This window comes from Leuciscus leuciscus (assembly GCF_965113295.1).
Source record: "Leuciscus leuciscus genome assembly, chromosome: 5".
NCBI lineage: Eukaryota > Metazoa > Chordata > Actinopteri > Cypriniformes > Leuciscidae > Leuciscus > Leuciscus leuciscus.
The window spans coordinates 28,296,898-28,322,916 of record NC_138729.1 but is presented as its reverse complement, the minus strand read 5'-3'; the positions used below and the strand labels follow the sequence as shown (position 1 = coordinate 28,322,916).

The following is a 26,019-nucleotide window of genomic DNA, read 5'->3' as shown; positions in this document are numbered from 1 at the left end:
GCATTACTCAATATGTGTATTTTCATTTCTACAATTTTTTATAAACCATTGCTCTCTGAACATAAACGGAACGTTTGAGTCCTTAAAATGTTCTGGGGCGCCAGAGGGGCTGGACCGAAAATGGAAAAACATCTGAGAAAACAATTGTGTGGGGTGTGTGCGCGACCATCGGCATTTTCCCATTGTTTTAACTGCTCACATGCGGGACAGGAATTCCACAACGGCTCCCGCCCACGGTGTCATTAGTCGTGTTCGTAGTATATTGAAATGGTTCATTAACAAGGTAATTTGTTTCTGCTTGTCTTCTATCCCCTTTCATCTATTTAGTAAGTTATGTGCTCGAGCCACAGGTGGGCTGTGCTTTCTACACCTGTCTGGACTGACATGTGATGCCCGTGAAGCATCACTGAAGCGAAGCGGACCGTGCGCGCGCCCTCTCTGCATAGCGCGAGCGTGACCTTTGGGGAACTTGACTTGAGGCTGCTGTGCTATTGAATCCAGTTCGGAACTCTTACAGGTAAGACAAATGCCTACTAATTTTAGATTTTTCTTTTCAGTGCTCCCTGAATTTGATTAATTCTACCATTTTTAACAAAACTTAGTAGCTTGTAGTTTGGCGGCTGTCAGTTTAACGTCTCTCACTGTGTCTCTGCGGCCCGTTAGTTTATTTCTAAGAGTCTTGTGGCAAAAATGTAATTAGGACTAAAAAGTAATTAGGCTACACCTCGATTGAATTAGGTTAGATTATGTTTCACCAACACTTTGCATGCTCAAATGCCTCTTTTTTTTTTTTGTTATGTGAATGTTACATTTAAACTATCGTGCAAACGTGCTATCATTTATTTTGCTTCAACCCTTTAGTGAAATGATCATAAACTATTTCAATATTTATCATTTTATTCATATATAGCCTATTTTCAAACATTGACTATCCCACAGTTGTGGCATGATTTCCAACAAAATGAACAATTTTACATCCATATTCTTTGTTTTTTCTCAAAATAATGTAGCTATTTTTTGACCAAGGATACAACAGTATTAGCGAAGAGAATGTGTTTAGGATACATAACATGCTATTTGAAATGTGCTGATAATTGACATTGTGGTGTAAATCAGAAAGAGTGATAGAAATCTCTTGTCATGCATGTCCACTGTTAAAATGTTTTAGCTAAATTAAATAAGCTAGTTAATTGTGTTTAAAGAGTTTCCTCTAGAATTGTCTAACAATTCACAAACATGTTTGAAGAAACACCCATATGACTATTCATACCCTCCCACCTCATTTCAGAACAAACAAATGTTCATAGGGATCTAAGTATGATCATTTACATGTTAATGTACACACAATTTACATCGCTTTAAGCAATAATGTACCCCATTACCTCTAGTGAACTGTTACAAAACTGTCTACTAGATCTCAGTGTTTCAAAGTGTGACCTCTGTTGCATTATTATGTGTTTGCAGCCTAAACTAAGCTTCAGTGATTACATTACACATATGTGTCCTTGTCTCAGTTTCAATCTACTTCTCTCATATTTCTTTTCCCCATCATAGCTGGTCTAATGATTTTTAAATTAACATCCCAAATTATTCTTATAGCATTGACTATCGTGATAATGGAAACGGTAGGTATGGCAACGGTGTGTGACACTTTTTCAGTCGTTTTATGATTTGTATCCTGGTAACTGCATAAAGCATCTCTGAATGGGAGTTTTCATCAAAACTTACCCTATAACTAATTCCAACTGTTTTAAATAGGCCTATTCTAAGTGTGATACAAGGGATTGCATAGTTTGTTGAGCAAGTTCACAGTATTTGCCTAATAACAAAAGCAGAACCCTATCAACTTCTTCAGAGTCAAATATAACAAATATATAAGTCAAACTAATGTGTGCACTTTGAAATGTAATATGAATATTGCATTCGAACATGGGAAGTATTATTAACAATGTCCTCCTTTTATTGTCAGAGAAAGCCGGTTTCTCCATCAACATGTGCAGTTTAATGGAATGTAGCACTTTTGCAACTCTTGCAACAGAGTATTTCTGCATTGCTCTATTCAAAACCTATGCTATTACCAGGGGTCATGTCTTCATTCCCAAATAATAGAAGTCTCATGTTGGGACAGAGTGGAATGCATTGTAATTGGCTCCATGAAGCAGTCAAAGCAGGGAGCATTTGTAAAAAAGCATTAAAGGTACAATATGTAAGAATTTTGCATTAAAATATCCCATAATCTCAAGGCCAGTGTTATATATTTTGTATATTTTATATAAGTTGATTACTTACAATATCCCAAATGTTTCCAACTATTTTTAAATCGTGAGAAAATTGCGATTTTAACCAAGGAAACGGGGCGTTAGAGCAGGGGTGAGCTGGGAGTCGCCAGTCAATTGCGTCATATCCGCATTAACCTCGTTTTCCGCTCGTACTGCGTGGAGTCCTGGACAAATGCGGAAGTTGTAGCGTCTATCAAGCAACAAACGTTAGCTTGTTTCTTGCAGTCGTTATGGAACACAATTATTATTTACTGATTGCAGCTGGTTCTGTCGACAAAGCATGCTTAATTTTATTTTTTCCAAATGTAGCATTCGGTAATAGTTGTGTTTTATGTAAGGGAAGTATTATTGCTTTAGATTTGTGTTTAGTTTATTGACATTGTTTATCACGTCTGGTGTTTATGGCCATGTAAATAAATATAGCATGTGTTATACATAAAGATTAATCAGTATTTTGGCAAATTATGTGGGTATGTTCGAATGTACTTTTACAACAATTGTTTAGAACACGTAAAACTGCGCAGCGTTATCACAACAATGAATTCGACATACAGTAACATCTATGATAACCAATTTAGTATTAAACCTTACTTTTCTTGCGGTTAATTCATTTTAATGAAGTGTGATGAGGTTCAAGAGTCAGGAAGGAAGAAGACAGGGGTCGGCGTGACTGGGACTCGTACTTTATTAAAATAAAACAAAACAAACAAAAGTTGGGCACAACATGCATTCACCGTGGCAACCGCGACGACTCAAAACAGTTAAAAAATGAGAGCTCGGATCCACCGGTTTTCTTTCTCTGTGTCCAATTTTCTCTCCAGTCTCTCTCTCGTTCCAGCGCGCGGCTTATAAGCGGTCTCTCCACTCCGATCACTGCAATAAGACACAGGTGTTCGTCATTTGCACTTGACCTACTTGCTCGTCTCTTCTCTCTCCCATTACAGACTGCGTTGAACCACGCCCCCCTCGCCACAAAAAGCATGTCATTATAAAAATATAACTTAACCTCATCCATGAACATGATTTTTCGATTCCCGTCTGACTGATTTACATCCACGGTGGAGTTTAAAACGACAGTTCCCATCATTCCACGCTCCTTCACATCGTCATCAAGCTACGCCGTTGTTGTTGTTTGGAATGTAGCGCCCTCTAGCGGCAAAAAATTATTGCATATTGTACCTTTAATACTTATCCATGCATGATGGGTCAAGTAGAAGAAGAAATTAAATATTGTTCTCTTGCTTTAGAGAAATTCTTCTTGCAATCATGATCAGCCGTAGTGATTTGATAAATAACATTATTTAGAGCAAGGAATTTGTTAAGGTGTTTCGGAGGATTGAAGCTGTTCAAAACAAACTGTACAAAGACTTTATCAAGAATCCAACAGCTCAACAGTGTAGTTCACCCCTATTAAAATTCTGTCATCATTTACTCACCCTCATGTTGTTCCAAACCTATACGACTTTCTTGTGGATCTCAGAGATGTCTCAGTGATTTTTTTTTTTTGTCCATACAAAACAACAATCTTTTGGACCCCATTGACTTTCATTATTTGGACAAAAACAGTTGAAGCATTCTTTGAAATATCTTCTTTTGTATCATGCAGGTTTGGAACGACATGAGGTGAACTATTCCTAGAGCATGTAGTATCTTTAAATAGCAAGGGGACTAAAATAATATACTGGCCATTATTAAATAAAGTCATGTGCCTCTAAGAATATCCACAAAAACTGCAATTTCTTGAAAAAACAAATCTACTCAAGTTGACTATTTCCATTACAGCATTTCTTCTGTGTGGTCTTGTGGCCAGTTCAAATAAAGACAGATCCCAACCTTTGCCTTTATTTTGTTTAGCCTGTATTTCTGTCATCCGTACAGTGAATCTAAAATTGATTCAATGAACATACAAATATGCCATGTTTGCTCAGAGATGCTTTCAGTTAAAAGTGTGATGAACACTTAAATAAGTTCTAGTAGATTTTTGTGTGTGTTTTATGTGTGTCAGCGTGTTGAGGTCTGTTTTTCAAGTGATCAGTGATGTGATGATTCAGGTGGTCAGTACAGGATGTTTGTGCATGTGTACATGTTTGCTTTTAAGTGAAAGACACAATTATGTAGAGAGGGGAAATGCCAAACCATGCTGAAGCAAAAACAAGACAGCAGTTCTGAAGTGAACCTACAGTGCACACACAAACTGTTTGTTTATGTGTGAGTTTGAAAGGGCATTGCATGAGCCTGAAGGGGGTTGGCATGAGTTTGTCTTTATCATGTGTTCATCACCAGATTAATTATGTACTAGATGTGTGTGGGCGTGTTTATGTGTGTTTGTTGTCTGCTTCCATGGTTACCATGTCCATCACTGCTCCATGTTTTCTATGTCTGATGCAATTAATAATTCATTTAGCTCTTCAGATGGCAATATGCATGATCAGCTCATTGATATCCATGAGTAGTTTTGCATTTAAATTTGAATAGGACATTATGAAAGTGCATACCCTCTGTATACTAATTATAAGTGGCACGCTGGATTCATTAAAATCTGATCTTCCTGTTTCCCTCCTGCTTTCCACAAGCCTATAAACATAATGAATGAGATTGTAGGCTACGTCAGGCCTCCTCTACAAGCCAAGTGTTTCCAATTGTATGATGGTTTGGCTAAACGCAAGCAGTCAGCAAGTCTGGAATGATTTCAAAATAGACAAAAGGAGAACAGAGGGAGAATTCTTGAAACCTGATCTTGTTTTATTCCCCGTGTTTTAAAGCAATGTTACACTTGCAGTCTCACTCTAGTACTGAACATCAGCATGGCTTTAATTTGGCCACTGGTAATCACAGCTGTACCTATACTTCTGCATACACAACAACTGTGTGATAAAAGTGTGATATCAATTAAATATCAATGAAAATAAGTTCATATTGAGTCATTCACAGCTAGAATTTGCCCAGCTAGGTCACGTTTTTCTTTGCTAGTGGATTACACGATTGAATGGAGTGCAGCAATTCCCTACCCTGGAAATCCAGAGTTCACGTGAGAGCACAAGTTGAATTTGCTCAGCGAGTTTACTCTGGCGTCGAGTAATGATGCTCATTAAATATGCCCTTGTATCCGAGCTGCACCACGAAGTCATTAGTAGACATTGCAAGATGGCGATGGATGAACACCAGTTGTTTGAAACGGCTTCTGCCGCTACAATGAACGAGTTAGACTTGGCTTTTTATCTAAAAGAGGAATAGAAGACGGCGCTTGAATCGTTCCTTTGCAAGAAAGATGTTTTTGCTGTTTTGCCGACCGGATACGGCAAGAGTCTACCAGTTAGCTCCGCTGGTAGCTAAGCGTATGGGGCTTGTTGTGATTAGTCGTAGTGTTATCCAGTTGCGTGCTGTGAGATTTTCAAATGCACGCCCCTTGAGCTGGCCGATTTTCATTAGTCGATGCCAGACCATTAATCTTTCAGATTTAGGTCTGGATTTCCAGGCTAGCAATTCCCCTTCCCTGCTAAAAAGGTTCTTTGAGTACTCTTTAATCCACTTTAGTTTCCCCCTTCCTATTCTCTGCCCGCTCTGAACCTGGAGTGAGAAAACACAGAGAAAACTCTGCAGATACTTGCACTAAAAACACTGAAAAGTCCCAGTGCTGTTGTAGTCTATATCAGCACCCTGTGAGCACTGCTTGTCCAATGTAACTGGTAAAAAATGAGCTTTTGAAAGGCTTTGTTATGTTTGCATCGTTTCTGTGCTTCATCTGTTTGTCATTTTAAGAGAGAGAGAAAACAGGCAAAAAAATAGACAAATTGTCTTTTGCTGACGAATGATATTTGTGCAACTGACAGCTATTCAGTGATCATTTGTTACGAATGTGCCTGAGCGTGTGAGGAAAAAGAGGGAGGGACTGAGGAGGGAAAGAGCGAAAGGGAGGGTAGAGAAAAAATTTTTTTTTGAGGTTGAATATGTGACGTTTCTTTTGTTCATTTTAATAGCCTATAGTCAGGTTTTCGTGTCGTGTCAGCAATCAGAGTTAAGACTATTTTTCCTGACTCTCTCTCACTGTTTATTTGCCTCATACTAGCACTAGTTAGTTTGTGCAAAAGTTAAATGGGAAACCCTTTTTCTCTTCCCTTCCTTAGTAAGGGATGACTCAGCCCTGCTTTTTTTTTCTGTGTGCAAAGGGAAAGAGAAGGATGGCAGATGGTGGAAATAGAAACTAAGAGATCCTACTGAAAATAGGAAAAAGTGAGGGAGAGTCTGACATGGATTGACTTACAAAGTAATGCAAGAAAGTCTGATAACAGGAAAGAGAGAGAGTAAGAGAGTAAGAGAGTTAGAGAGTAAGAGAGTTAGAGAGTAAGAGAGTAAGAGAGTTAGAGAGTTAGAGAGTTAGAGAGTTAGAGAGTAAGAGAGTAAGAGAGTTAGAGAGTTAGAGAGTAAGAGAGTTAGAGAGTAAGAGAGTTAGAGAGTTAGAGAGTTAGAGAGTAAGAGAGTTAGAGAGTAAGAGAGTAAGAGAGTTAGAGAGTAAGAGAGTTAGAGAGTAAGAGAGCGAGAGAGAGAGAATTTTGTTTGTGAAGTTTTTAAAGTGGTCTTTTGACTAATCATCTGTGGGTGGGGCTTTGGGTGTGGGAGATTGTCATCAAAGTTTCCCCTTCATCGACTTCTAGAGCAACAGAGAAGAGAACGAATTCATTTGTTTTAGTTAGAGAGCGAGGAGAAGAGAGCTCTACTACTGTGCAAGTGTAGCAGATGGACCGTGAGCATGTATGAAAATGGATGTGCGTGTGCTTCAGTATATGACAGGGTAGATTTTGGAGTGTCACATGACGAACCAAGAGGAACTACCTGCATATGTGATAAGATGCACACACAGACTTGTCAGACACACCCTGAAGATTATTAGTGCATAAACACCAGGAGTGAGGGATTCCCTTAAAGAGCAAGAGAGAGAGAGAGAGAAAAAGAGGAAGAAGGATGAAGTACCGCCGCAGGGTAAGACTTCTTGTTTTAATTACATCTGTCTATGTGGGTGTGTCGTGTAGGTCTCTATTCCTGTGTTCAACAAACAGTGATGTTTTAGTTCATAAAGATGAAAACCAATGTCGCACTTGGTATTTTCGGTGTATATAAGTGGTGGATTACAAACATATTTTTCTGATTGTTTGAGTGAGTGCAGAGGATTTGTTGTTGATTTGCCACTCCTTTATGCACAGCATGTCATGCATAGCTATGGTGACACATATCGTTCCTACGAGGCCAGTCTGCCTATCTTATTGTCCTAGCTCGAGATCACTCATATGGGCTGCAGAGCATAAAACGGCCCTTATATGGAAGAGCTGGAGACATATAAACTCAAAAGCCCAGTGAAACGGCTCAGTGCCAGATTATACAGCAAAGCTGTAGTACACCTCCCTCAGGGAGTACAGTACCCACATTCTCAGCTGTAGGAATGGTGTCCACAGGCTGCTGCTTTTGAAATATAATCTAGAGCACTCAAACTTGAGCAGAATTCTTTGTTGGATAGGCAATGTGTGACACAAACATAGGAACTTGTGATTTGAGTCACACAAGCAACTTGAGATCCGTTTTGCATCCTGTGCTTCCGTTTTGTTGCAGATGCAAAAGGGGTCTAAAATGTTTTGTGATCCAGTCACTCAAACTTTCTTTGTAGGCAGTCGAAAATGCATGTGGCCATATTGTATTTGTAGTGTAATGCTAATCTGTCCTGATGCATCCTAAGCAGCAGCTAAGGACCATCTACTCAATCGATCAACATTTTATTTTATTTTTACATTTTTGTAACGTTTATTAATATGACCACTGTAAAAAATAAAAATAAAAAAAAATCTGAAGTTGAGAAAAGTACAAAATTTGAGGCAGCCAGCTTCAGGACTTCGAATACACTCAACTTATGAAAAAAATGTTGTATAAACTTAATAAAAATTGGTCTGTACTTTCACTAAACATAATATAATAAATTCTATAAACTTCTGGAAGGTCCGCAAGCTTGCATTTTAAGTTAAGATGAGCATTAACTTTACATAAATATGTAGAACTTTTTTAGTTTGCCAGCCTAACTTGTGTATCAAAGAGTTACTTTCTTTCTACACCATTACAAGTTGTTAAACTCACTGAAACGGAAGAAACTTGACTGAAGAGAACCCTGAAAATAATCACTTAAACATAACTTTTAAAACAAAATATAATCAAAAACACTACATAGAGCTAAAACATCTATCAATTCTGAATATCAAATAAATATTTATAATTCATTTATAATAAATACCTTATAAGTCCATGCTTTGACCAAAACCATGAGTTTTCAAGTGCATCACCAGTGAGCAAATTGAGCTAGCTTAGTAGCCTTAACACCAAACATGACATTGTAGGTTCTTGCTGTGTAGTGTTTAGTATTTTACATGGTTCATAATAAATGGCATAAAAGTTAGCTTTAAAATAGCATTTGTCTGATAGAAAATGGAAGTTGGAATTTTTACATTAATTGATACACTATTGTAGAAAGTGATGGATGCAGTCATGAATTTAGAGACCCTTCCCTTGATGAAATGGGTAAACCCTCCCCTATGTAAACGGGTGTAAACAGTAATGTGTCTTGGCTGACTACTTGTGATTCGATCACCGGGACGGATGTTAATACCAGGTGTAAACAGGTTCAGATCCACAAGGAGGCCTGTGATTGTGAGCTTGGCCCTCCCTTCCAGACCTCCCACTCCCATTTTTTTCTGCAACTAAGCTGGAGCCGAGCCTGGGTGTAAACGGGGCCTGAGATAAATAGAATGGCAAAAAAGATCCTGAAACTGCATGTAGCACACACTTTGTTTGTGGTCATTCGTTTTTATCTGCTGTTCAGCTGTGTGTTGCCCTCTTCAGTTGGTTCCTTAATATTGCTCGATTAAAAAGTTGCTTTCTCTAATAATCACTGCCACCCATCAGCTCTGCATCTTTGAGCAGACCTGCTCAATACATTCCTCCAGCTGAATAGTTTGTGGTATCTGCCTACTTGAAGTCTTTGTTGTGATATCCATGCTGTTTTTTTTAGAGAGGTCCTAGAAGAAATCCTTCATTCAGACAAAATCTGAGAGCCTGTACCCCTGAGCTGCTTGAGCAATCCTCACATTTGTCTCAGCAACAGTTTGCATTGAGCCCCTTTTTAGTCATGCAGCCTTAAACTCCACAGCTTTGAATCTATATTTTTTTATCTATTGCAACATTTCTTTCATGTCGAACATGCATATTAGTATTTTGTCCATGTTTATCGATGGTATTCAGTTGACTAGTTCTGGGTGCCTATAAAGGGCGCAGCAGGATAAGACATTTTTGAAGTCCACATTTACGCTCCGTTTCCAACAGTTAAAATAACAAATAAATGCATACTCCGAGAGCACTCCACAAGATATGTTTGAATATACCATCTGGATTCTCAAAATTGAATGCCCGTTTTAAACAGCCTATTGTACACGTAAGTTAATCTGCATTCTAAACTAATGCAAGTAGGGCTAGCTGCATTCTGCGGTGGACATCCAACTCCGTCCACATCCAAGTGTGACGTCAGAAGCCGGAAACCCGATTTGTTGTATGTAGGTTTCCGATTGAAAGGATTTGTAGGTGTAAAGGTAGGTTTTGAGGGTTTTTTGGTGCAATCTGTTATAAAAAAGAAGAAGAAAGAATTAGATGTGAGGGTTGATACTGCCTTCATGTGGTATCAGAAATTTCCTACTTCCCAGTTCTGAAGTCGTGATTACAAGCTCATCGCATTCAAATTTTGACTTGAGAGGGCGTTAATGTCCAACTTTTTACCTATAGGAAGCTAGTATTTACGATAATTCCGATAGCACGTGAAGGAGGCATAAGTCTTCTCTATGCTTCTTCCTGTTTCAAAGTTAATGAGGAAGCACAATTTTGGAACCGAGAAATCATGAGGGACACAATGAGGAGAGGAATTCATTTTAGGGACAGATATCATTATCTGCTGGAGCTTGTTTTTTGAGTGTGTACAGTATGTTTGCATCCCAGTGTGAAGTGTACATAAGAACACAAAAAACAAACACACACAAGACTACGAGAACAATGGTTTAAGAATGGCAAAAGGAAAGATTTAAAAAGCGCAGGTGTCTTAAGAGGGGGTATCTGGTGAGTCGTTAAAATCTTGTTAGGCATTTTAGGTGACCCTTATCGCCAATTCATTGGAAAAGAATTTGTGGAACAACAGTGGAGCAGAGCCAAGGAAAGTGAACATCCACTCACACTCCCAGCAGGTTATTGTTCTTGCATGAGCTTCCACAGGTGACCTTCCTGCCTCTCTCGCAAACACACACACACAAACACACTCTCTCTTTCCTCACTCCAAAGACACACTTCCTCAAACACTTAAAGTCTTGTCAGATTTTCCACTGGATTCACATGCAGAGGTACCAGTACTAACTCTGAAAAACAGACAACTGTGTTTGTGTGTCAGGATGGAACCAATGCCAAATAGTTTCATGGCACCCTTACTTAGGGAATTTGTACTTGCATGAATGTGTGTGATTTGTCTTTTGTTGAGTGTTGTGCTTATTTCTGACATTTGCTGTGTATATCTGTGGTATTTACTTATAAACAGGTCCATAGGGAATCTCCACACTTTTTTTTGTGTGCATTTTTTGCACTGATTTTGTAGGAAAATCTGCAGAATTCTGTGAAATTGGTTAAAATATAAAAATAAAATGTGTAGTACTAGATTCTTAGTTTAAATGGTTAACTAATTACCCAAAAGCATTTAATAAACAACACAAGGGGCGGGGATGTGTACAATTTTGTGATTGACGTACATTCCAATTCTGCGGAAATCTGTGGAACTTTCTTTGAAATTTTTGTGGCCGCAGATTCCAAGTGGGCCCGGTTAAAAGTCTATATATACACACTCTCAGTTCCTGTACTGTGACTCTGCCGTGTGTAAGTGTTTGTTTATATCAGTTTTCTTTTTGTTTTTTTTCACTTGTGTTTTCTCTCTCTCTCTCTCTCTCTCTCTCTCTCTCTCTCTCTCTCTCTCTCTAGGCAGTTGATGTAGAGGGGGGTGTACGGTTAGTGATGGAGAGCACTCTTTCTGCAAGAGATCGGGTCGGTGTCCAGGACTTCCTGCTCTTGGAGAACTACAACAGCGAAGCTGCTTTCATTGAAAACCTGCGCCGGCGGTACAGAGAAGGCCTCATTTATGTAAGACATACACAAGCACCAGCTTAAGTACACTTACACGGAATATGCTAAATATGACAATGTACATAGTATAGTATAATTATATTATATATATATATTATATTATAATAATTAAAAACTTGTGATGGTTTTTAAAAAAGAAATTAAGCAGCAAAGCTGTTTTCAACATTGATAATATGTTCAACATTGATCACAACATATTAGGACGATTTATGAAAGATCATGTGACACTGAAGACTGGAGTAATGATGCTGAATTCACATTTGCGATCACTGGAATAAATTACATTTTAAAATAGAAAATTAAAATAGAAAACAGTTATTTTGTTACAGTATTTTCAATATCACGCATTGTTGATCAAATAAATGCAGACTTAGTGAGCAAAAGAGACATTTGAACAGTAGTTTACATTAACTATGTGGTTTTCTGCTTTCATCCACCTTTCTTTTTCTCTTTCTGCTTCTTTGTCTCTCTCTCTTTATAAGACGTACATTGGGTCAGTGCTGGTGTCAGTGAATCCTTACAGAGAGTTGGAGATTTACTCCAAACAGAATATGGAGCGCCACAGAGGAGTCAATTTCTATGAGATCTCACCTCACATGTGAGTGTTAAGTGTGTGTGTGTGTGTGTGTGTGTGTGTGTGTGTGTGTGTGTGTGTGTGTGTGTGTGTGTGTGTGTGTGTTTGTGTGTCATGGCCATGAGAATCCCTGAGAACATTCCGCCAATTCTCTTAGTATGACTCACTTTCCTGGAGATTCCGGAGACTGGACCATACATACAACTTTCCACTTCCACACACATTCACACGCACACACACCCACAGACTCATTATAAAAAGCGTGAAATACTTCCCCACACCCATGCTATTCCAAGCTGTTTGATATATTTAGAGGTTGCCAGTTATCGGAAATTTTAAAAGATCACTTTTTTTAGTCCATATCTGTTAGCTTTGAGGCTAATGCTAATGTACTAATGCACATGCTAATGCTAAATTCACTTTTTTTCACTCAGATTCAAGCAAGTAGCAATTCATGGTTCATGGCTGTAACTAAAGCCTACTGACTATTTAAAGAAAGGGAGTTCAATGATGTGTCCCACATATATTTTCAGTTTCAACAGAAAATGTCAATACAATAAAGAAAACAATCTCTGCTCGTCAAACAATTTTATGGTGTTTACATGCATTACGTTTTTACACACATGAATAATAGTTTATGGCTTTGAAACATGTAATTCTTAACTGTAACTGGTTTTATTAGGCTATCTGTGATTAAACAGTCTTTATCTGTCTGTGTGACTTCAGTTTTGCCCTGGCGGATAATTCATACCGTGCACTGCGAACTGAGAGAAGAGATCAGTGTATTCTCATTTCGGGAGAGAGTGGCGCTGGAAAGACTGAGGCCTCCAAAAAAATACTTCAGTACTACACACACATCTGTCCCACTCGCAACAACACACACCCTATCCGAGAGAGACTGTTGCAGTCCAACCCGGTACTGGAGGTAAGCACACACAAACACACCAAGGATCCTCTGTAGTCTACACACACAGCATGCTAAATGTCAGTCTCACTCTGTCACAACAGGCTTTTGGGAATGCTAAAACTCTCCGGAATGACAACTCGAGTCGTTTTGGGAAATACATGGACATTCAGTTTGACTATAAGGTAAATGAAACCCATTTCTACCTTAAAGACCACAACCGTTTGCTGAAATCCAGCCCAAATCTACTGGTCTTATTTTGGATGCATGTGTTTTGAAACTACTTTGACTACACTTTGGCTACGTTCACACTTGTGAAAGATTGATATATTTAATATTTCAGCTGATATTTGCGCATTTTCAGATTATTGTCATAGGCTTATACACAAAACAAAGTTATTCCTCCTTTGTGCACCATTATAAAAAAATCTGTTTTTGTCTCTTTTCAGGGCGCTCCAATCGGAGGTCACATTCTGAATTACTTGTTAGAGAAATCCCGTGTGGCCCATCAGACCCATGGTGAGAGAAACTTCCACATCTTCTATCAGCTGCTGGAGGGTGGAGAGGACACGCTTTTGAAGAGACTTGGTTTGGAGAAAACCAACCCACAACATTATCATTATCTAGTTAAGGTGTGTTTATGCTAAATGTGTGTATATACTGTATGTCAATGAAAGAGAGCAGATTTGTTTACCGTTATCAGGCCCATGGCCATTGTTTGCATGTTTGTGGTGTGTTTGTTTTTTGTATGTGACAGATACTCACTCTCTCACTCTCTCACTCTCTAACTCTCTCTCTCTCTCTCTCTCTCTCTCCCTCTGTCAGGGTAACTGTCCACGGGTGAGCTCTATCAGTGATAAGAACAGTTGGAAAGTTGTGAGAAACGCTCTCACCATCATTGGCTTTCATGAGGAGGAGATACAGGTGAACAGAGCACCACACACACACCCTTTGGACATTAAAGATTTTCTGTCACAGTAAGGACACACACTCACAAAGTCCTTCTCCTCTGAAGGAGCTGATGGAGATTGTGGCCTGTGTTTTACATCTGGGTAACATACAGTTTGGTGAGGATGAGGAGGGAGAAACACACATTACCACTGACCCACAACTGCAATATCTGTCCCAGGTGAGATCTGAGTACTTATACTTGAAGTGAGTTAATGTCCTGTCTCAAGTGATATCTCGATATCTGTCTGAACTTTACACCTGTTTCTGGGGAATTAGATACCAGTCTCATTAAAGTCACTTGTCTCAGGTTGGTTGTGTGCTATTGTGTGAAGAACAGTGTCCTGGGATTGTTGGGATGTATACTTTTCAAAGCTTAAATGCGATTTAGGTCTCCATTTCAGATACAGATGTCAGGTTAATTAGGGGAGACCTGGACCAGTAAAAAGTTTTTCCCATTTTAACTCACAGACTACTGCAGGTTTATATGTGCCAAAACTACTGTACCAGTAATAGAATGAACATAAAGTATTGCTAAATGTAATTAGAAAGACCAGATTATGACATATGGTTGTTGGAGGTAATTGTAAAACCTGAAAAATAAATAATATAAATCCACAGTATTTGAAATAAGAGTATGCTTCAAAGTTCTAATAATAATTTTTTTATATAATAATTAAAATAATACATTATAGGTGAGTCAAAAACTGATTAATATTCATAATACATTTTAAAGATACGATTTTTCTATTCAGTCATACAAGTAGTATTACAATTCCTCCTGACCTCACAGACAATAACATTTCGAATGGCAGCTGTACCAGCTTGAGTGACAGCATCTGACTGAAACCTTGAGATAAAATAGGTATTAGTTTGAATTCAAAGGCAATATGAAAATTCCCCCTGGTCTCTCCTACTCAGGTTTGCTCAAGCTTGTTATGTGCTTGATGTCCTACAAACATAGAAAAACAAAAAAAGGCACATTCCCTGTGTTTTTGTATCAACAGCTGCTGGGTGTGGACGGGTCAGTCCTGAAAGAAGCTCTTACTCACAAGAAAATTGTTGCCAAAGGGGAGGAGGTAATATCACAATATCTCTGTCTGTTCTGTCTCTCCTTCAGCTTTCAAAATACTTGATCTTTGATAATCTCCACATGCATTTGGTCCATTAGTAGATGCCGTGTGTACACAGTTGTTTTTGTGTGTGTTTGATTTCAGATGATTAGTCCCTTGAGTTTAGAACAGGCGCTTTCTGCTCGGGACTCAATGGCTAAAGCCATATATGGTCGTGCCTTTACCTGGCTTGTCCAGAAGTTAAACCAGTCACTGGCCTTTAAGGTGTGTTCTTCCTTTCTGTTGATGAGGACTGTCCTTGCTTTACTTTAGTGGGCTTATTTGTCTGAATGTCATCTTGCATGAACTGGAGCTTAGTGTGCTTTTTTAGTTTTTTTATGTGTCCTCTAGGGGAGTGATTTTGAAGTGTTTTTTTGTTTTTTTTTACAGGATGAAGTCTACTACTCCAGTAAATGTTCTTCTATTATTGGTTTGCTGGACATATATGGATTTGAGGTCTTTCAACACAACAGGTATTTCCCATTTTTTGACTTGTAGAACTTTGCTGAAAAACTTATAAAATAGAAAAAGGAAAAAGATAATTTTTTAATAGTTTTATGCATCATTCAAAACATATCACATAAGAAAATGTGAAAAGAAATGAGAGTGAAAGAAAGAAAGAATTACTCAGGACATTCATCTCTTTTTCTCTCTGTAGTTTTGAGCAGTTCTGCATCAATTACTGTAATGAAAAACTGCAGCAGCTGTTTATTGAGCTCACACTGAAAAGTGAACAGGAGGAGTACGAGGCAGAGGGGGTCGTGGTGAGTGTGATGGAGGAAAAAAAAATAATCTAACATTTCTATTAAGAACTTACTTGTATTAATTAAGCAAGCGCATGGGGTGTCTTCTGTTATGGGCAGCTAACTCCTTTGTTTAGATTTATGTTCTATTCAGTTATTATTATTATAAATTCTGCAAAATGTCTAAGTAATTTTTTTAAATGAATAGAATGTTTTATTTCTGTAAACGTGAAACAAAACCATACACTACAGTTCAAATATTTGGTGTCAGTAAGCATTTTTGAAAGAAATTAATACTTTTCTTCAGCAAGGATAAATACATTTTTTCAAAAGTGACATTTATAATGTTATAATAATTTGTTTTTATTTCAAATACATTTTGTTATTTTTAAGCTTTGTATCAATCAAAGATTCATGACAAAGGACTCTCCTAAAATATTAAGCAGGACAGCAGTTTTCAAAATGTATTAATATTAAGAAATGTTTGCTGTGCAGCAAATCAGTATATTAGAATGATTTCTGAAGGATCACTCAATGATGGTGAGATCAGATCTCTGTGTGGATCATACAGGCTGCTCTCAGACTCCTTGTGCATACAAAATCTCACTGGATTATTACAATTAATGGCAAAAGAAATGTTTGGAAATGTAAACTGATATTTCCTACTGACACACTACAGCCAAATATTTTTGTGTGCCTAAGACTTTTGCACAGTACTGTATATTCAAATAGAAAAGTTATTTTAAATTGTAATCATATTTCACAATATAGTTGCTTTTAGTGCATTTTGATCAAATAAATGCAGCTTTTCTCAGCATAACAGACTGCTTTTATATTTCACTTTCATTATATTTGGCTAAAAATTACATTCCTTGTGTTCTGGCCAGTGGGAGCGAGTGGAATATTTCAACAATAAAATCATCTGTGACCTGGTGGAGGAGAAACATAAAGGCATCATCGCCATTCTGGTCCGTCTATGCGTTTACCTTTGGAATATTCACTTTTTCTGTTCATCCAAGTTGGGCTGAAATGAAACTAATTTGAATCTAATGTATTGTAATAAGGATGAGGAGTGCCTAAGGCGAGGAGATGCCAGTGACATCACCTTCCTGGAGAAGCTGGAGGACACACTGGGAGGCCATGCTCATTTTGTCACGTAGGACCACTAGCATGCTTTGTGTTTCCATTGTTGGAGCAGCATGAGTGATGTTTAAGATGTTTCTTGGTTGTTGTCTGGTATCTGATTGGTCCGTTTCATGTTCTAGTCATAAAATGGCCAATGGGAAGGTCCGCAAGGCAATTGGGTGGGAGGAATTTAGACTGGTTCATTATGCTGGAGAGGTCAACTACAACGTCAAAGGTGAGGAGAAAACCTCCATTCATCCATCTATCCATCCACAGTTCATTTTTCTGGTGTCATGATTGTATCCCCCCTCTCCTTTTTTCAGGGTTTCTGGACAAAAATAATGACCTGCTATACAGACACCTGAAGGAGGTAAAGTGCATTTACAGTAGGTTGATGTTATGACTGAAAACATGTATTTAAACCCACTGTATCTCATTGCAGGTGCTGTGTCAATCGGGAAATCATATTGTGAATCAGTGTTTCCATGCAGATGAGTTGATGGATCAGAGAAGACCAGAGTCGGTTAGATGAACACAAATGCAAACACACAGAGACACATACTGTGCATAAACTTTTTAAGACATTAAGCCTTGTCTCTGCTCAGGCTGCCACACAGTTCAAGCTCAGTTTGGCTAAACTGATGGAGATTCTGATGTCTAAGGAACCATCGTATGTCCGCTGTATAAAACCCAATGATGCCAAACAGCCTAGTAAGACCAATGATTATGCTTATATTTCCGTTTTTGATATTATTGTCATTGTGTGTGCTGTTTTCCATCCTTGGTCTGCTATCCCCTGTTTCTTCAGGTAGATTTGATGAGGTTTTGGTCAGGCATCAGGTGAAGTATTTGGGGTTGATGGAGAATCTGAGAGTAAGGAGAGCTGGATTTGCCTACAGACGAAACTATGAGGCATTCTTAGAGAGGTCAGTCTCTCAGAAACACTGATTTTCTTACAACCAAATGGCCACGTTCCTTTACTTTGTTTTGTACTGTTTCTTGAACAGGTATAAGTCTCTGTGTCCAGACACCTGGCCAAACTGGCATGGGAAACTCCCAGAGGGGGTCGACACTCTGGTCAAACACCTCAACTACAAACCTGAAGAATACAAACTGGGCAGGTGAGAGGCGAGAAAAGAACAGACATACACGCTACCGTTTGGGGTCAGTGAAAGAAGTCTCTTATTCACACCAAGGCCGAATTTGTTTGTTCAAAAACACAGTAAAACAGTAATATTGGTAAATATTATTACAATTAAAAAGCTAAATAATTTAAAATATATTTTTAAAATGTAATTTATTCCTGGGATGACAAAGCTGAATTTTTAGCATCATTCCTCCAGTCTTCAGTGTCACATGACCCTTCAGAAATTAAAACTATTAATCAAAACATTGATTAATATTTTTATGGATAGTGTGATGGATTTTTTTTTTTTTTCAGGATTTAATTAATAGAATTTAGAACTTAGAAGAACATCATTTATTTGAAATAGAAATCTTTTGTAATCAATTTAATGTATCTGGGGTTTTTTTGTCCAGAAACCCTGAAAATATTGAAAAAAATAAAATAAATAAACTACAGAGGTTTTCCTTTTCTGGCTCTGGGACAGCAGTGCAAGAGCTGGGGTGATTAATAATTGATATACAAACATTTATCTTAGTTTGCTTTCTATTTAGGTCCAAAATCTTTATCCGCTTCCCAAGGACCCTGTTTGTGACTGAGGATGCACTTCAGGCTCAGAAACAAACCATCGGTAAGACTGCTGATAATGATGTTCTTTTACTGTAAGCACCTATTTGTAAAGTTGTGATCAGTTGCTTTTTTTAAACCTCTTTTTTGATAAGTGTTATTATTTATTTATTTTTTAAAAGTACAATAAAAAATGGCATTGTTTTTTAGCCGTCACACTGCAGACATCTTGGCGAGGCTACAGGGAGAGAGCAAAGTACCACCGGATCCGACATGCAGGTAACCTTGACAAATAGACTGGGCACAGACAGACAGGGATATCAAGGGAAGGCAACAGCCAATCTGTTTGTCTGTTTCATCTTGCAGTAATTGTTATCCAGTCATGGTGGAGAGGGGTCAAAGGCCGCAGGAAAGCCAGGCATCGTAGACAAGCAGCTGACACTATACGCAAGTATGAGAGTATTTGTATTATGTGAATGAATGACTTGCATTGATTTTGTCACTGATTTTTTTCTTCTTCTCGTTAATTCATCACAATGTTTTCTTGTTTGTCTTTCTGTGCTCCACAGGTTTGTCAAAGGCTTCATTCTGCGCAATGAGCCCCGTTGCCCTGAAAATGAGTACTTCCTGGATCATGTGCGATTCTCCTTCTTGATGAAAGTGAAACGGAATCTGCCAAAAAGTGTTCTTGACAAGAGCTGGCCAAGACCCCCGCCCTCACTAACTGAGGTATGATAAAGCTATGATAGGTATTATAATAATTGTAACCATTGAGCTTTGTTTGATCAGACCAACTGGAGAATGAAGAAATCTGTGTTTTGAGGATGTACAGTCATGACTACACTACTGTTCAAAATTACGTTTTATTTAATTTAGGAAGGGCGTATTAAATAGATAAAAAGTGACGGTAAAGGCATTTATAATGTTATAAAAGTTTCCATTTCAAATAAACGCTGTTCTTTTCATCAACTTTCTAATCATCATTCATTTTGAAAAAATGTATGATGGCAGCACAACTGTACATCTCTTACCAACATTAATAATAAAAGGAAATGTTGTTTGAGCAGAAAATCAGAATATTAGAATGATTTATGAAGGATCATGTGACTTTGAAGACTTGAGTAATGACTGCTGAAAATTCAGCTTTGCCATCACAGAAATACATTACATTTTAAAGTATATATAAAATAGAAAAGTTATTTTAAATTGTAGTAATATTTCACAATAGTTTTATGGTATTTTTTATTGAATAAGTGCCGCCTTGGTGAGCATAAGGGATTTCTATCAAAAACATAAAAAAATCTTTCAGACCCCAAACTTTTGAATGGTAGTGCATGTAAAACTTTGTTTTCCCCTGCAGACGTCTGAGCACCTGCACAGAATATGCATACGAAACCTGGTCAATGACTATTGCAGGAGAATCCAGCCAGAGTGGAAGAAGCAGGTACAGCATTCATGCAAGAGCAAATCTGCACACAAACACACACATATATGGATAAACATAACTCTCTTTTCTCGCTGTCTGCAGTTGGAACAGAAGGTTGTAGCCAGTGCAATCTTTAGTGGTCAGAAGGACTGCTACCCTCAAAGTGTTCCCAAACTCTTTGTAGCCACCAGGCTAGGTAATATTTACACATAAGAAAAAACATCTACAGTTTTTTTCTGTATGCCAAAAAACACACAAACAAAATACAGACACTCAGTGACACATTTTTCTTACCACAGAGACTGAAGATATCAATCTCAAAGTGCTGCAAACTCTTGGGAATGACAACAAGGTGAAGGTAAATGTGTTTTTATGCTTTTGTGTGGGGAAAAAATTTAGAATGTGTGTGTGTATTTCATATAAATGTATTATGCGGTGACTATTAAAACATAGCGAAGTATAGCGAAGTTCGCCCACTGGGGAATTTTTGGATGCTTCTTTGTTTGGTAATTGGGTTCCATTGTAGTATTCATTAAAGTCTATGATGAATAGGTTGAGTTGAAATTTGTATATCCATTTCATATGTTACAATATTTGAAATAAACTGATGAAAAATACAATACAATATAAACTGCAAAGCAATTTTAAACTGTAAATGAAAAGAGGACAACTTAAAAAGACCAAATAAAATAAGATAAAGAAGTTTTAAAGATTTTGTGCTCCTATTGAACACCTGTGGCTTTGATCAACGTAATAACAAGCGCAACAACTTAAAAGGTATGAGCGACATGTGCACTAACACCTGATTGCATCAGTAACTCGATAACCCTACCTGGTACGGTTTTCCTCAGTGTTTGCAATGTCTGCACAAAGGATGAATGCATGAAGCATAGTAGAGCAAGCCTTTGGCATGCTGAAAACACGCTGGCGATCTATTTTCTTCAAGGCTTTAGAGGTAAGCCCTGCCTTCGTGCCTGAGGTTGTTGCATGCTGCGCTGTGCTTCACAATCTCGCTCTTCTCAATGGGGACATTGATGAGCTAGAGGATGAGGAAGACCATGATGATGGGCCCCCTGAACCCCTCAACCTTGAAGCAAGAGTAGGGTGCTGTTTACTCCAAACATTCGTGTGCCTGCTCTCCATGAGCATGAATACCTGTAAAACATTTAACAGGTTAAAACGTTGTTTGCATTACATTTACAATTACATGCATTTTTTTTGTTATAGCTTTATTACTTTTGTGGTGTAGTGGGCTAAACCACTGAACTTGTTCGATCTCCGCAGCCGCCACCACCAGTGTGTCCTTGAGCAAGGCACTTGACTCCAGGTTACTCCAGGGGGATTGTGTTCAATGCAACGTGCAATGCATATTCGGACATACTTTTCATACTATTCATTCACCTACTGCTTTTTGCCTGCTATATAGTAGGGAAGTATGCGGTTTTGAACGCAGCCAATGTGAACAAAAATGTATAAATGGCTCCCACTGAACAGACTTACAACAAAATTATCAGGATTTATTAAAAGGAGCCAGTCAATATAATAAAATTAATATTGAAAATAAAATGAATCTAATACTTGTGTTTTTTCTTGTTGTTGATATTGGAGGGGTTGAGGATCTTATCGTATATTCTCCTCTTCTTTTTCAGTATGGTATAGCGGTCACTAAGTACGATCGGCATGGTTTTCGTGCACGTGTGCGTCAGCTGCTGTTGACCGCTTCATCTGCTGTGCTGGTCCAGGAAGCAAAAATCAAACAACGTATCGAATACGGCACATTGCTGGGTAATGTTACTGTAATACAGCTCTCTCTATTGTTGCCTAACAATACTGTACGACAACCAGGCTTATTAAACTTGCATACTCCTGTTTTTCACCGTATCTAATTCTTGGGTAATCATACTCTTCCCTAGTACTCAACCCATAATTTCTCATCAGTGTCAAACTACCAGCACACCATTAACCTCACACTGGGTAACACTTTGTAATTCTTTGTACAATATTACTTCGTTTTATTTTGTAGGTATCTCTGTCAGTTCCCTCAGTGACGGATTCTTTGTTTTGCATATTCCCACCACTGACAGTAAGCAGAAGGTGAGAGAAGTCCTATCATGCTCTGTGATTGTCTTGGTTGTGCAGTTGGAGCTCTGTTGTTTCACTTTGACTTTTGGCCTTCTGTCCTCTAGGGTGACTTGGTGCTGCAATGCGATCATGTGATTGAGACAGTCACCAAGCTGGCCATCATGGCAGACAAGATACACAATGTCAACATCAGCCAGGACAGGTGTGTGTGTGTGTGTGTGTGTGTGTGTGTGTGTGTGTGTGTGTGTGTGTGTGTGTGTGTGTGTGTGTGTGTGTGTGTGTGTGTGTGTGTGTGTGTGTGTGTGTGTGTGTGTGTGTGTGTGTGTGTGTGTGTGTGTGTGTGTGTGTGTGTTTCCGTCCGTCTGTCCGTACATTGGCAAGTCAGCACATTAGCAATCATAGATGAATTTTGTTGGTGGTGTCTATGTGTTCTAGGGAGGCAAGGGCACCATCCCACAGGGGCACACAGCTTACTTCACTGTCAATGTAGCCTGGTTAAAACCAGACCATTCTCAGTAGTAACTGAGTTATGGTCTGGCAAAGCTTCATTAATAACTCATTTCCAAAGGGGCGTCACCAACGGACGTCACTCAAATACCTCTGGGCGCAATTGGATAGACCTAAAACCAATCAGAGCGCTCGTCATCGTGTAAAGCCATATGTTACCCAATTCGCCTAAGTTACACTACGCCATAAAAGTATGTACTCTTTTTGTGAAGAAAAGGTATTTACTTTTGAATGTGTAGCAAAAAAGTAGGCAAGCTTTGGGACATACTACTTAGTCATCTTTATCGGACGGATCTGCCGCTTGCATCCTGTCATGCAAACTGCCCTGTCAATCATCTTGTCACAGTTAAAATTCTCTATTAAATCTAATTTCATTTCCTACCGTTTCGGAGAGAAATGTAGCAGCACGTTCATCTGCCAGTGGGTCTTTCATGGAGACTGTCCTCATGTGTTTGCAATTTGAATATAATAATGCATTTAAAAGTTGCTGCGCTTCACCAACGGACGTCGCTCAAATGCCTCTGGGCGCAATTGGATAGACCTAAAACCAATCAGAGCGATCGTCATCGTGTAAAGCCCGCCCCAACGTTTCTGATTGGTGCCACGATTTCGAGGGATTAGAAATGGGCTTGAATGAGCTCTTTGCCAGACTACTTGCAGAGCAAATCTAAATTTGCCGGAAGTTGTCTGGGTTTTCCCAGGCTACTGTCAATGTGGAATTTACTTGATTTGTTAAAAGCTGTTTTAATCTATGGGTTTTCAATCCACAGCAAAAATCTGATTCAACAAGCCTTGAGCTGATGATATTTTTTCAAATGAACTATCGGTCAAATTTTTTTGTCTGTAAGATTTCCTTTTTTGAAAGAAATTTCAGCAAAATGAAAATTTAGATTTCTATTTGTCAAAGAATTCTGAAAAAATAATTTAATTGTTTCCACAAAAATATTAAGCAGATTTCAATATTGGTAATAATTATAATAACAATAAATGTTTCTTGAACAGCAAATCAGCATATTAGTATGATTTCTGAAGGATCATGTGACACTGAAGTCTAGAGTTAGTTAAAGGTATAGCGGAGGATTTTTTACTTCCGGGTGGATCACCTATACTATTGGTCCTCCTAATTGTCAATCATTCTGGTGAATCAATCAAACTTATTCAAAAAGTGGAGAGGGCGGGTCTTATCTAAAATTCGGAAAGATCCTCCACTATACCTTTAATGATGCTGAAAATTCAGATTTACCATCACAAAGAACAAAGATACAGTAGTTCAGGGCCCTTGAGGTCAACTTTCCTGTGGAGTTTAGCTCCAATCTTGATCAAACTCACCTGCCTATAACTTTCTAGGAACCCTGAAGACCTTGACTAGCTTGTTCAATTGTGTTTGATCAGGGTTGGAGCAAAACTCTGGTCCTCAAGATCCACTTTCCTGTAGAGTTGAGAAGCCCTGCACTACTATATCTTTGATCAAATAAATGCAACCTTGGTGAGCTTAAAAGACTTCTTTCAAAAACATGACAGACCTAAAACTTTTGAACAGTAGTGTATACATTTTTTATCTTTGTTTCGTCATTGTTGTTATTGTATTTAAGTTTAGTTTATAGCAAGTATATGTATATGCACATTTACACTTTTCCAACTGAGTATGCTTTACTCTCCAGTATCAGGTTTGCCATAGCAAAGGGAAAGGAGGGAGTTATAGACTTCACTAGTGGATCAGACCTGCGAGTGGTCAAGACCAAGAATGGACACCTGTCTGTGGTGAGACTCTCACACACACACACACACACACACACACACACACACACACACACACACACACACACACACACACACACACACACACACACACACACACACACACACACACACACACACACACACACACACACACACACACACACACACTTATGATTAGGAAATACAAGGCTAAAGAATGAAAAGGTTTTAGTTTGAAGGGTATAGAGAAAACAAAGTTTATAAGCGATTGCTTTAAAAAAAAGAAAGAAAAAAAAGAAAGATGATCGTATTTCAGGAGGAGAGTTCAGAGAGGTGAACATGAGATGTTTTATTTAGCAAAGTGTGATTTGTTTAACATGCTGTTTGCAATAACTGCTTTTTCTTTTCTAGACCACCCAACGAATCTCATGAACAGCCAATGACAGCTGACCAGCAGTGGGCAGATCATTTCACAGCAGTGCTTTAGCCAATCACTACACAGAGCCAGACTACACTTTTCTTTTTTTCTTTTTTTTTTTGTCTCACTCCAAAAGCACATATTAGCAAGTGTATTTTAAACAGGATTTTTAATCACTTTTTTGAATACTGAATTTAGATAACATTTAATTACGATTTTGTGGGTTAACTGATGACTTAATTTGATCATTTCTCTCATCTAATCAATCAAATGAATTTTTGCTATTTCAATTATGTTAGTAATTCAAGCTTTACTAAAAAGACACTACAGATATGTATATAAGATATATATAATAGTTTTTTTTGTTGAGAATTCTCATTAACTACATAATCTTTTCAAATGTAATAAAATAACACAGTCATTTACAAATAACACTACTACCTACCTATCAGCGGAGACAGTATATAACTCAATTATTGTTAAATCATTTGAAAAAAATATTTAATGCAATGGCTTATGGGTAACATGTTATCTTTAGTTTGCTCTTTTATCTTTTCTAACACTTCACACAGATGCCAAAAAAGCCCGGCTTTTTCAGCCAGTGTCACAACAGTGTCATTAGGTTGCACCAAGTGTTCAGTATTACTTCACATACCATCTGTTGTATGGAAAAAATAATCACATAAGTCACATAAATACACATGCATTAGAAGTGCTTCACAGTCATTTTATTCAGTACACATGATTGCACAAAACATGTTTCACTTTATGAAAAATAAATATTGTATGAAAAAGATTTTGCACACATTTCACATAAATAAAATAAATAACTTAATAAATAAGACAAGGTGGAAAGTACAGGGGAATGACAAAGAAAAGCGGATGTAAAGTTAATCTCTTTCTGACCTTTGAGTTGCTGATTATCAGTGAAGGAGGGAAGTGGGGTGTTTGGGGAATTCTGATTTTCTAGATTGCTGACAATCCTTTTTTGTTTGTCTAATATAAATATAATAATACTGTTTGTTTAAAGTGCTTGTTTAAATTATGCTGGCATTGTGTTAATACAAATAACACAATAATTGTATAATCTAAAAATACTTGCTTGTCAAATGATATTGCTTGGGCAATCTCATGATAACCTACACTATAGCTGCCTGTTCATGTACGTACTCCCCTGACTTATCCCATACATGGTAATACTCATTAAATATAAAATACTGAAATTTTGATTTAAAAAAATAAATTTTCACACATTAATACAAGTATCTGTCTACTCTTTTGTAAACAAACC

The 26,019-nt window shown here is 38.0% G+C and overlaps 1 protein-coding gene across 2 annotated transcripts; it reads left to right on the top strand.

Annotated features, from left to right (window-relative positions):
- Positions 1-194: 194 nt before the first annotated feature.
- myo1ca (myosin Ic, paralog a) lies at positions 195-25,990 on the top strand. 2 transcript variants are annotated; one of them, XM_082169134.1, is made up of 32 exons: positions 195-517; positions 11,319-11,477; positions 11,963-12,078; positions 12,781-12,979; positions 13,063-13,143; positions 13,408-13,590; positions 13,784-13,882; positions 13,974-14,087; positions 14,914-14,985; positions 15,124-15,243; positions 15,409-15,491; positions 15,677-15,782; positions 16,649-16,729; positions 16,826-16,917; positions 17,027-17,121; positions 17,210-17,256; positions 17,329-17,409; positions 17,492-17,597; positions 17,695-17,812; positions 17,894-18,007; positions 18,564-18,640; positions 18,787-18,855; positions 18,943-19,027; positions 19,146-19,305; positions 19,937-20,020; positions 20,105-20,198; positions 20,302-20,360; positions 21,652-21,787; positions 22,026-22,096; positions 22,189-22,286; positions 24,253-24,352; positions 24,722-25,990. In XM_082169134.1, exons 2-32 carry the CDS (start codon positions 11,352-11,354, stop codon positions 24,740-24,742), a joined length of 3,087 nt encoding a protein of 1,028 aa, XP_082025260.1. In that variant the 5' UTR covers positions 195-517; positions 11,319-11,351; the 3' UTR covers positions 24,743-25,990. The 2 variants fall into 2 exon arrangements, with proteins under 2 accessions (XP_082025260.1, XP_082025259.1); XM_082169133.1 differs by lacking the exon at positions 195-517 and adding an exon at positions 6,819-7,256.
- The last annotated feature ends 29 nt before the right edge of the window (positions 25,991-26,019 follow it).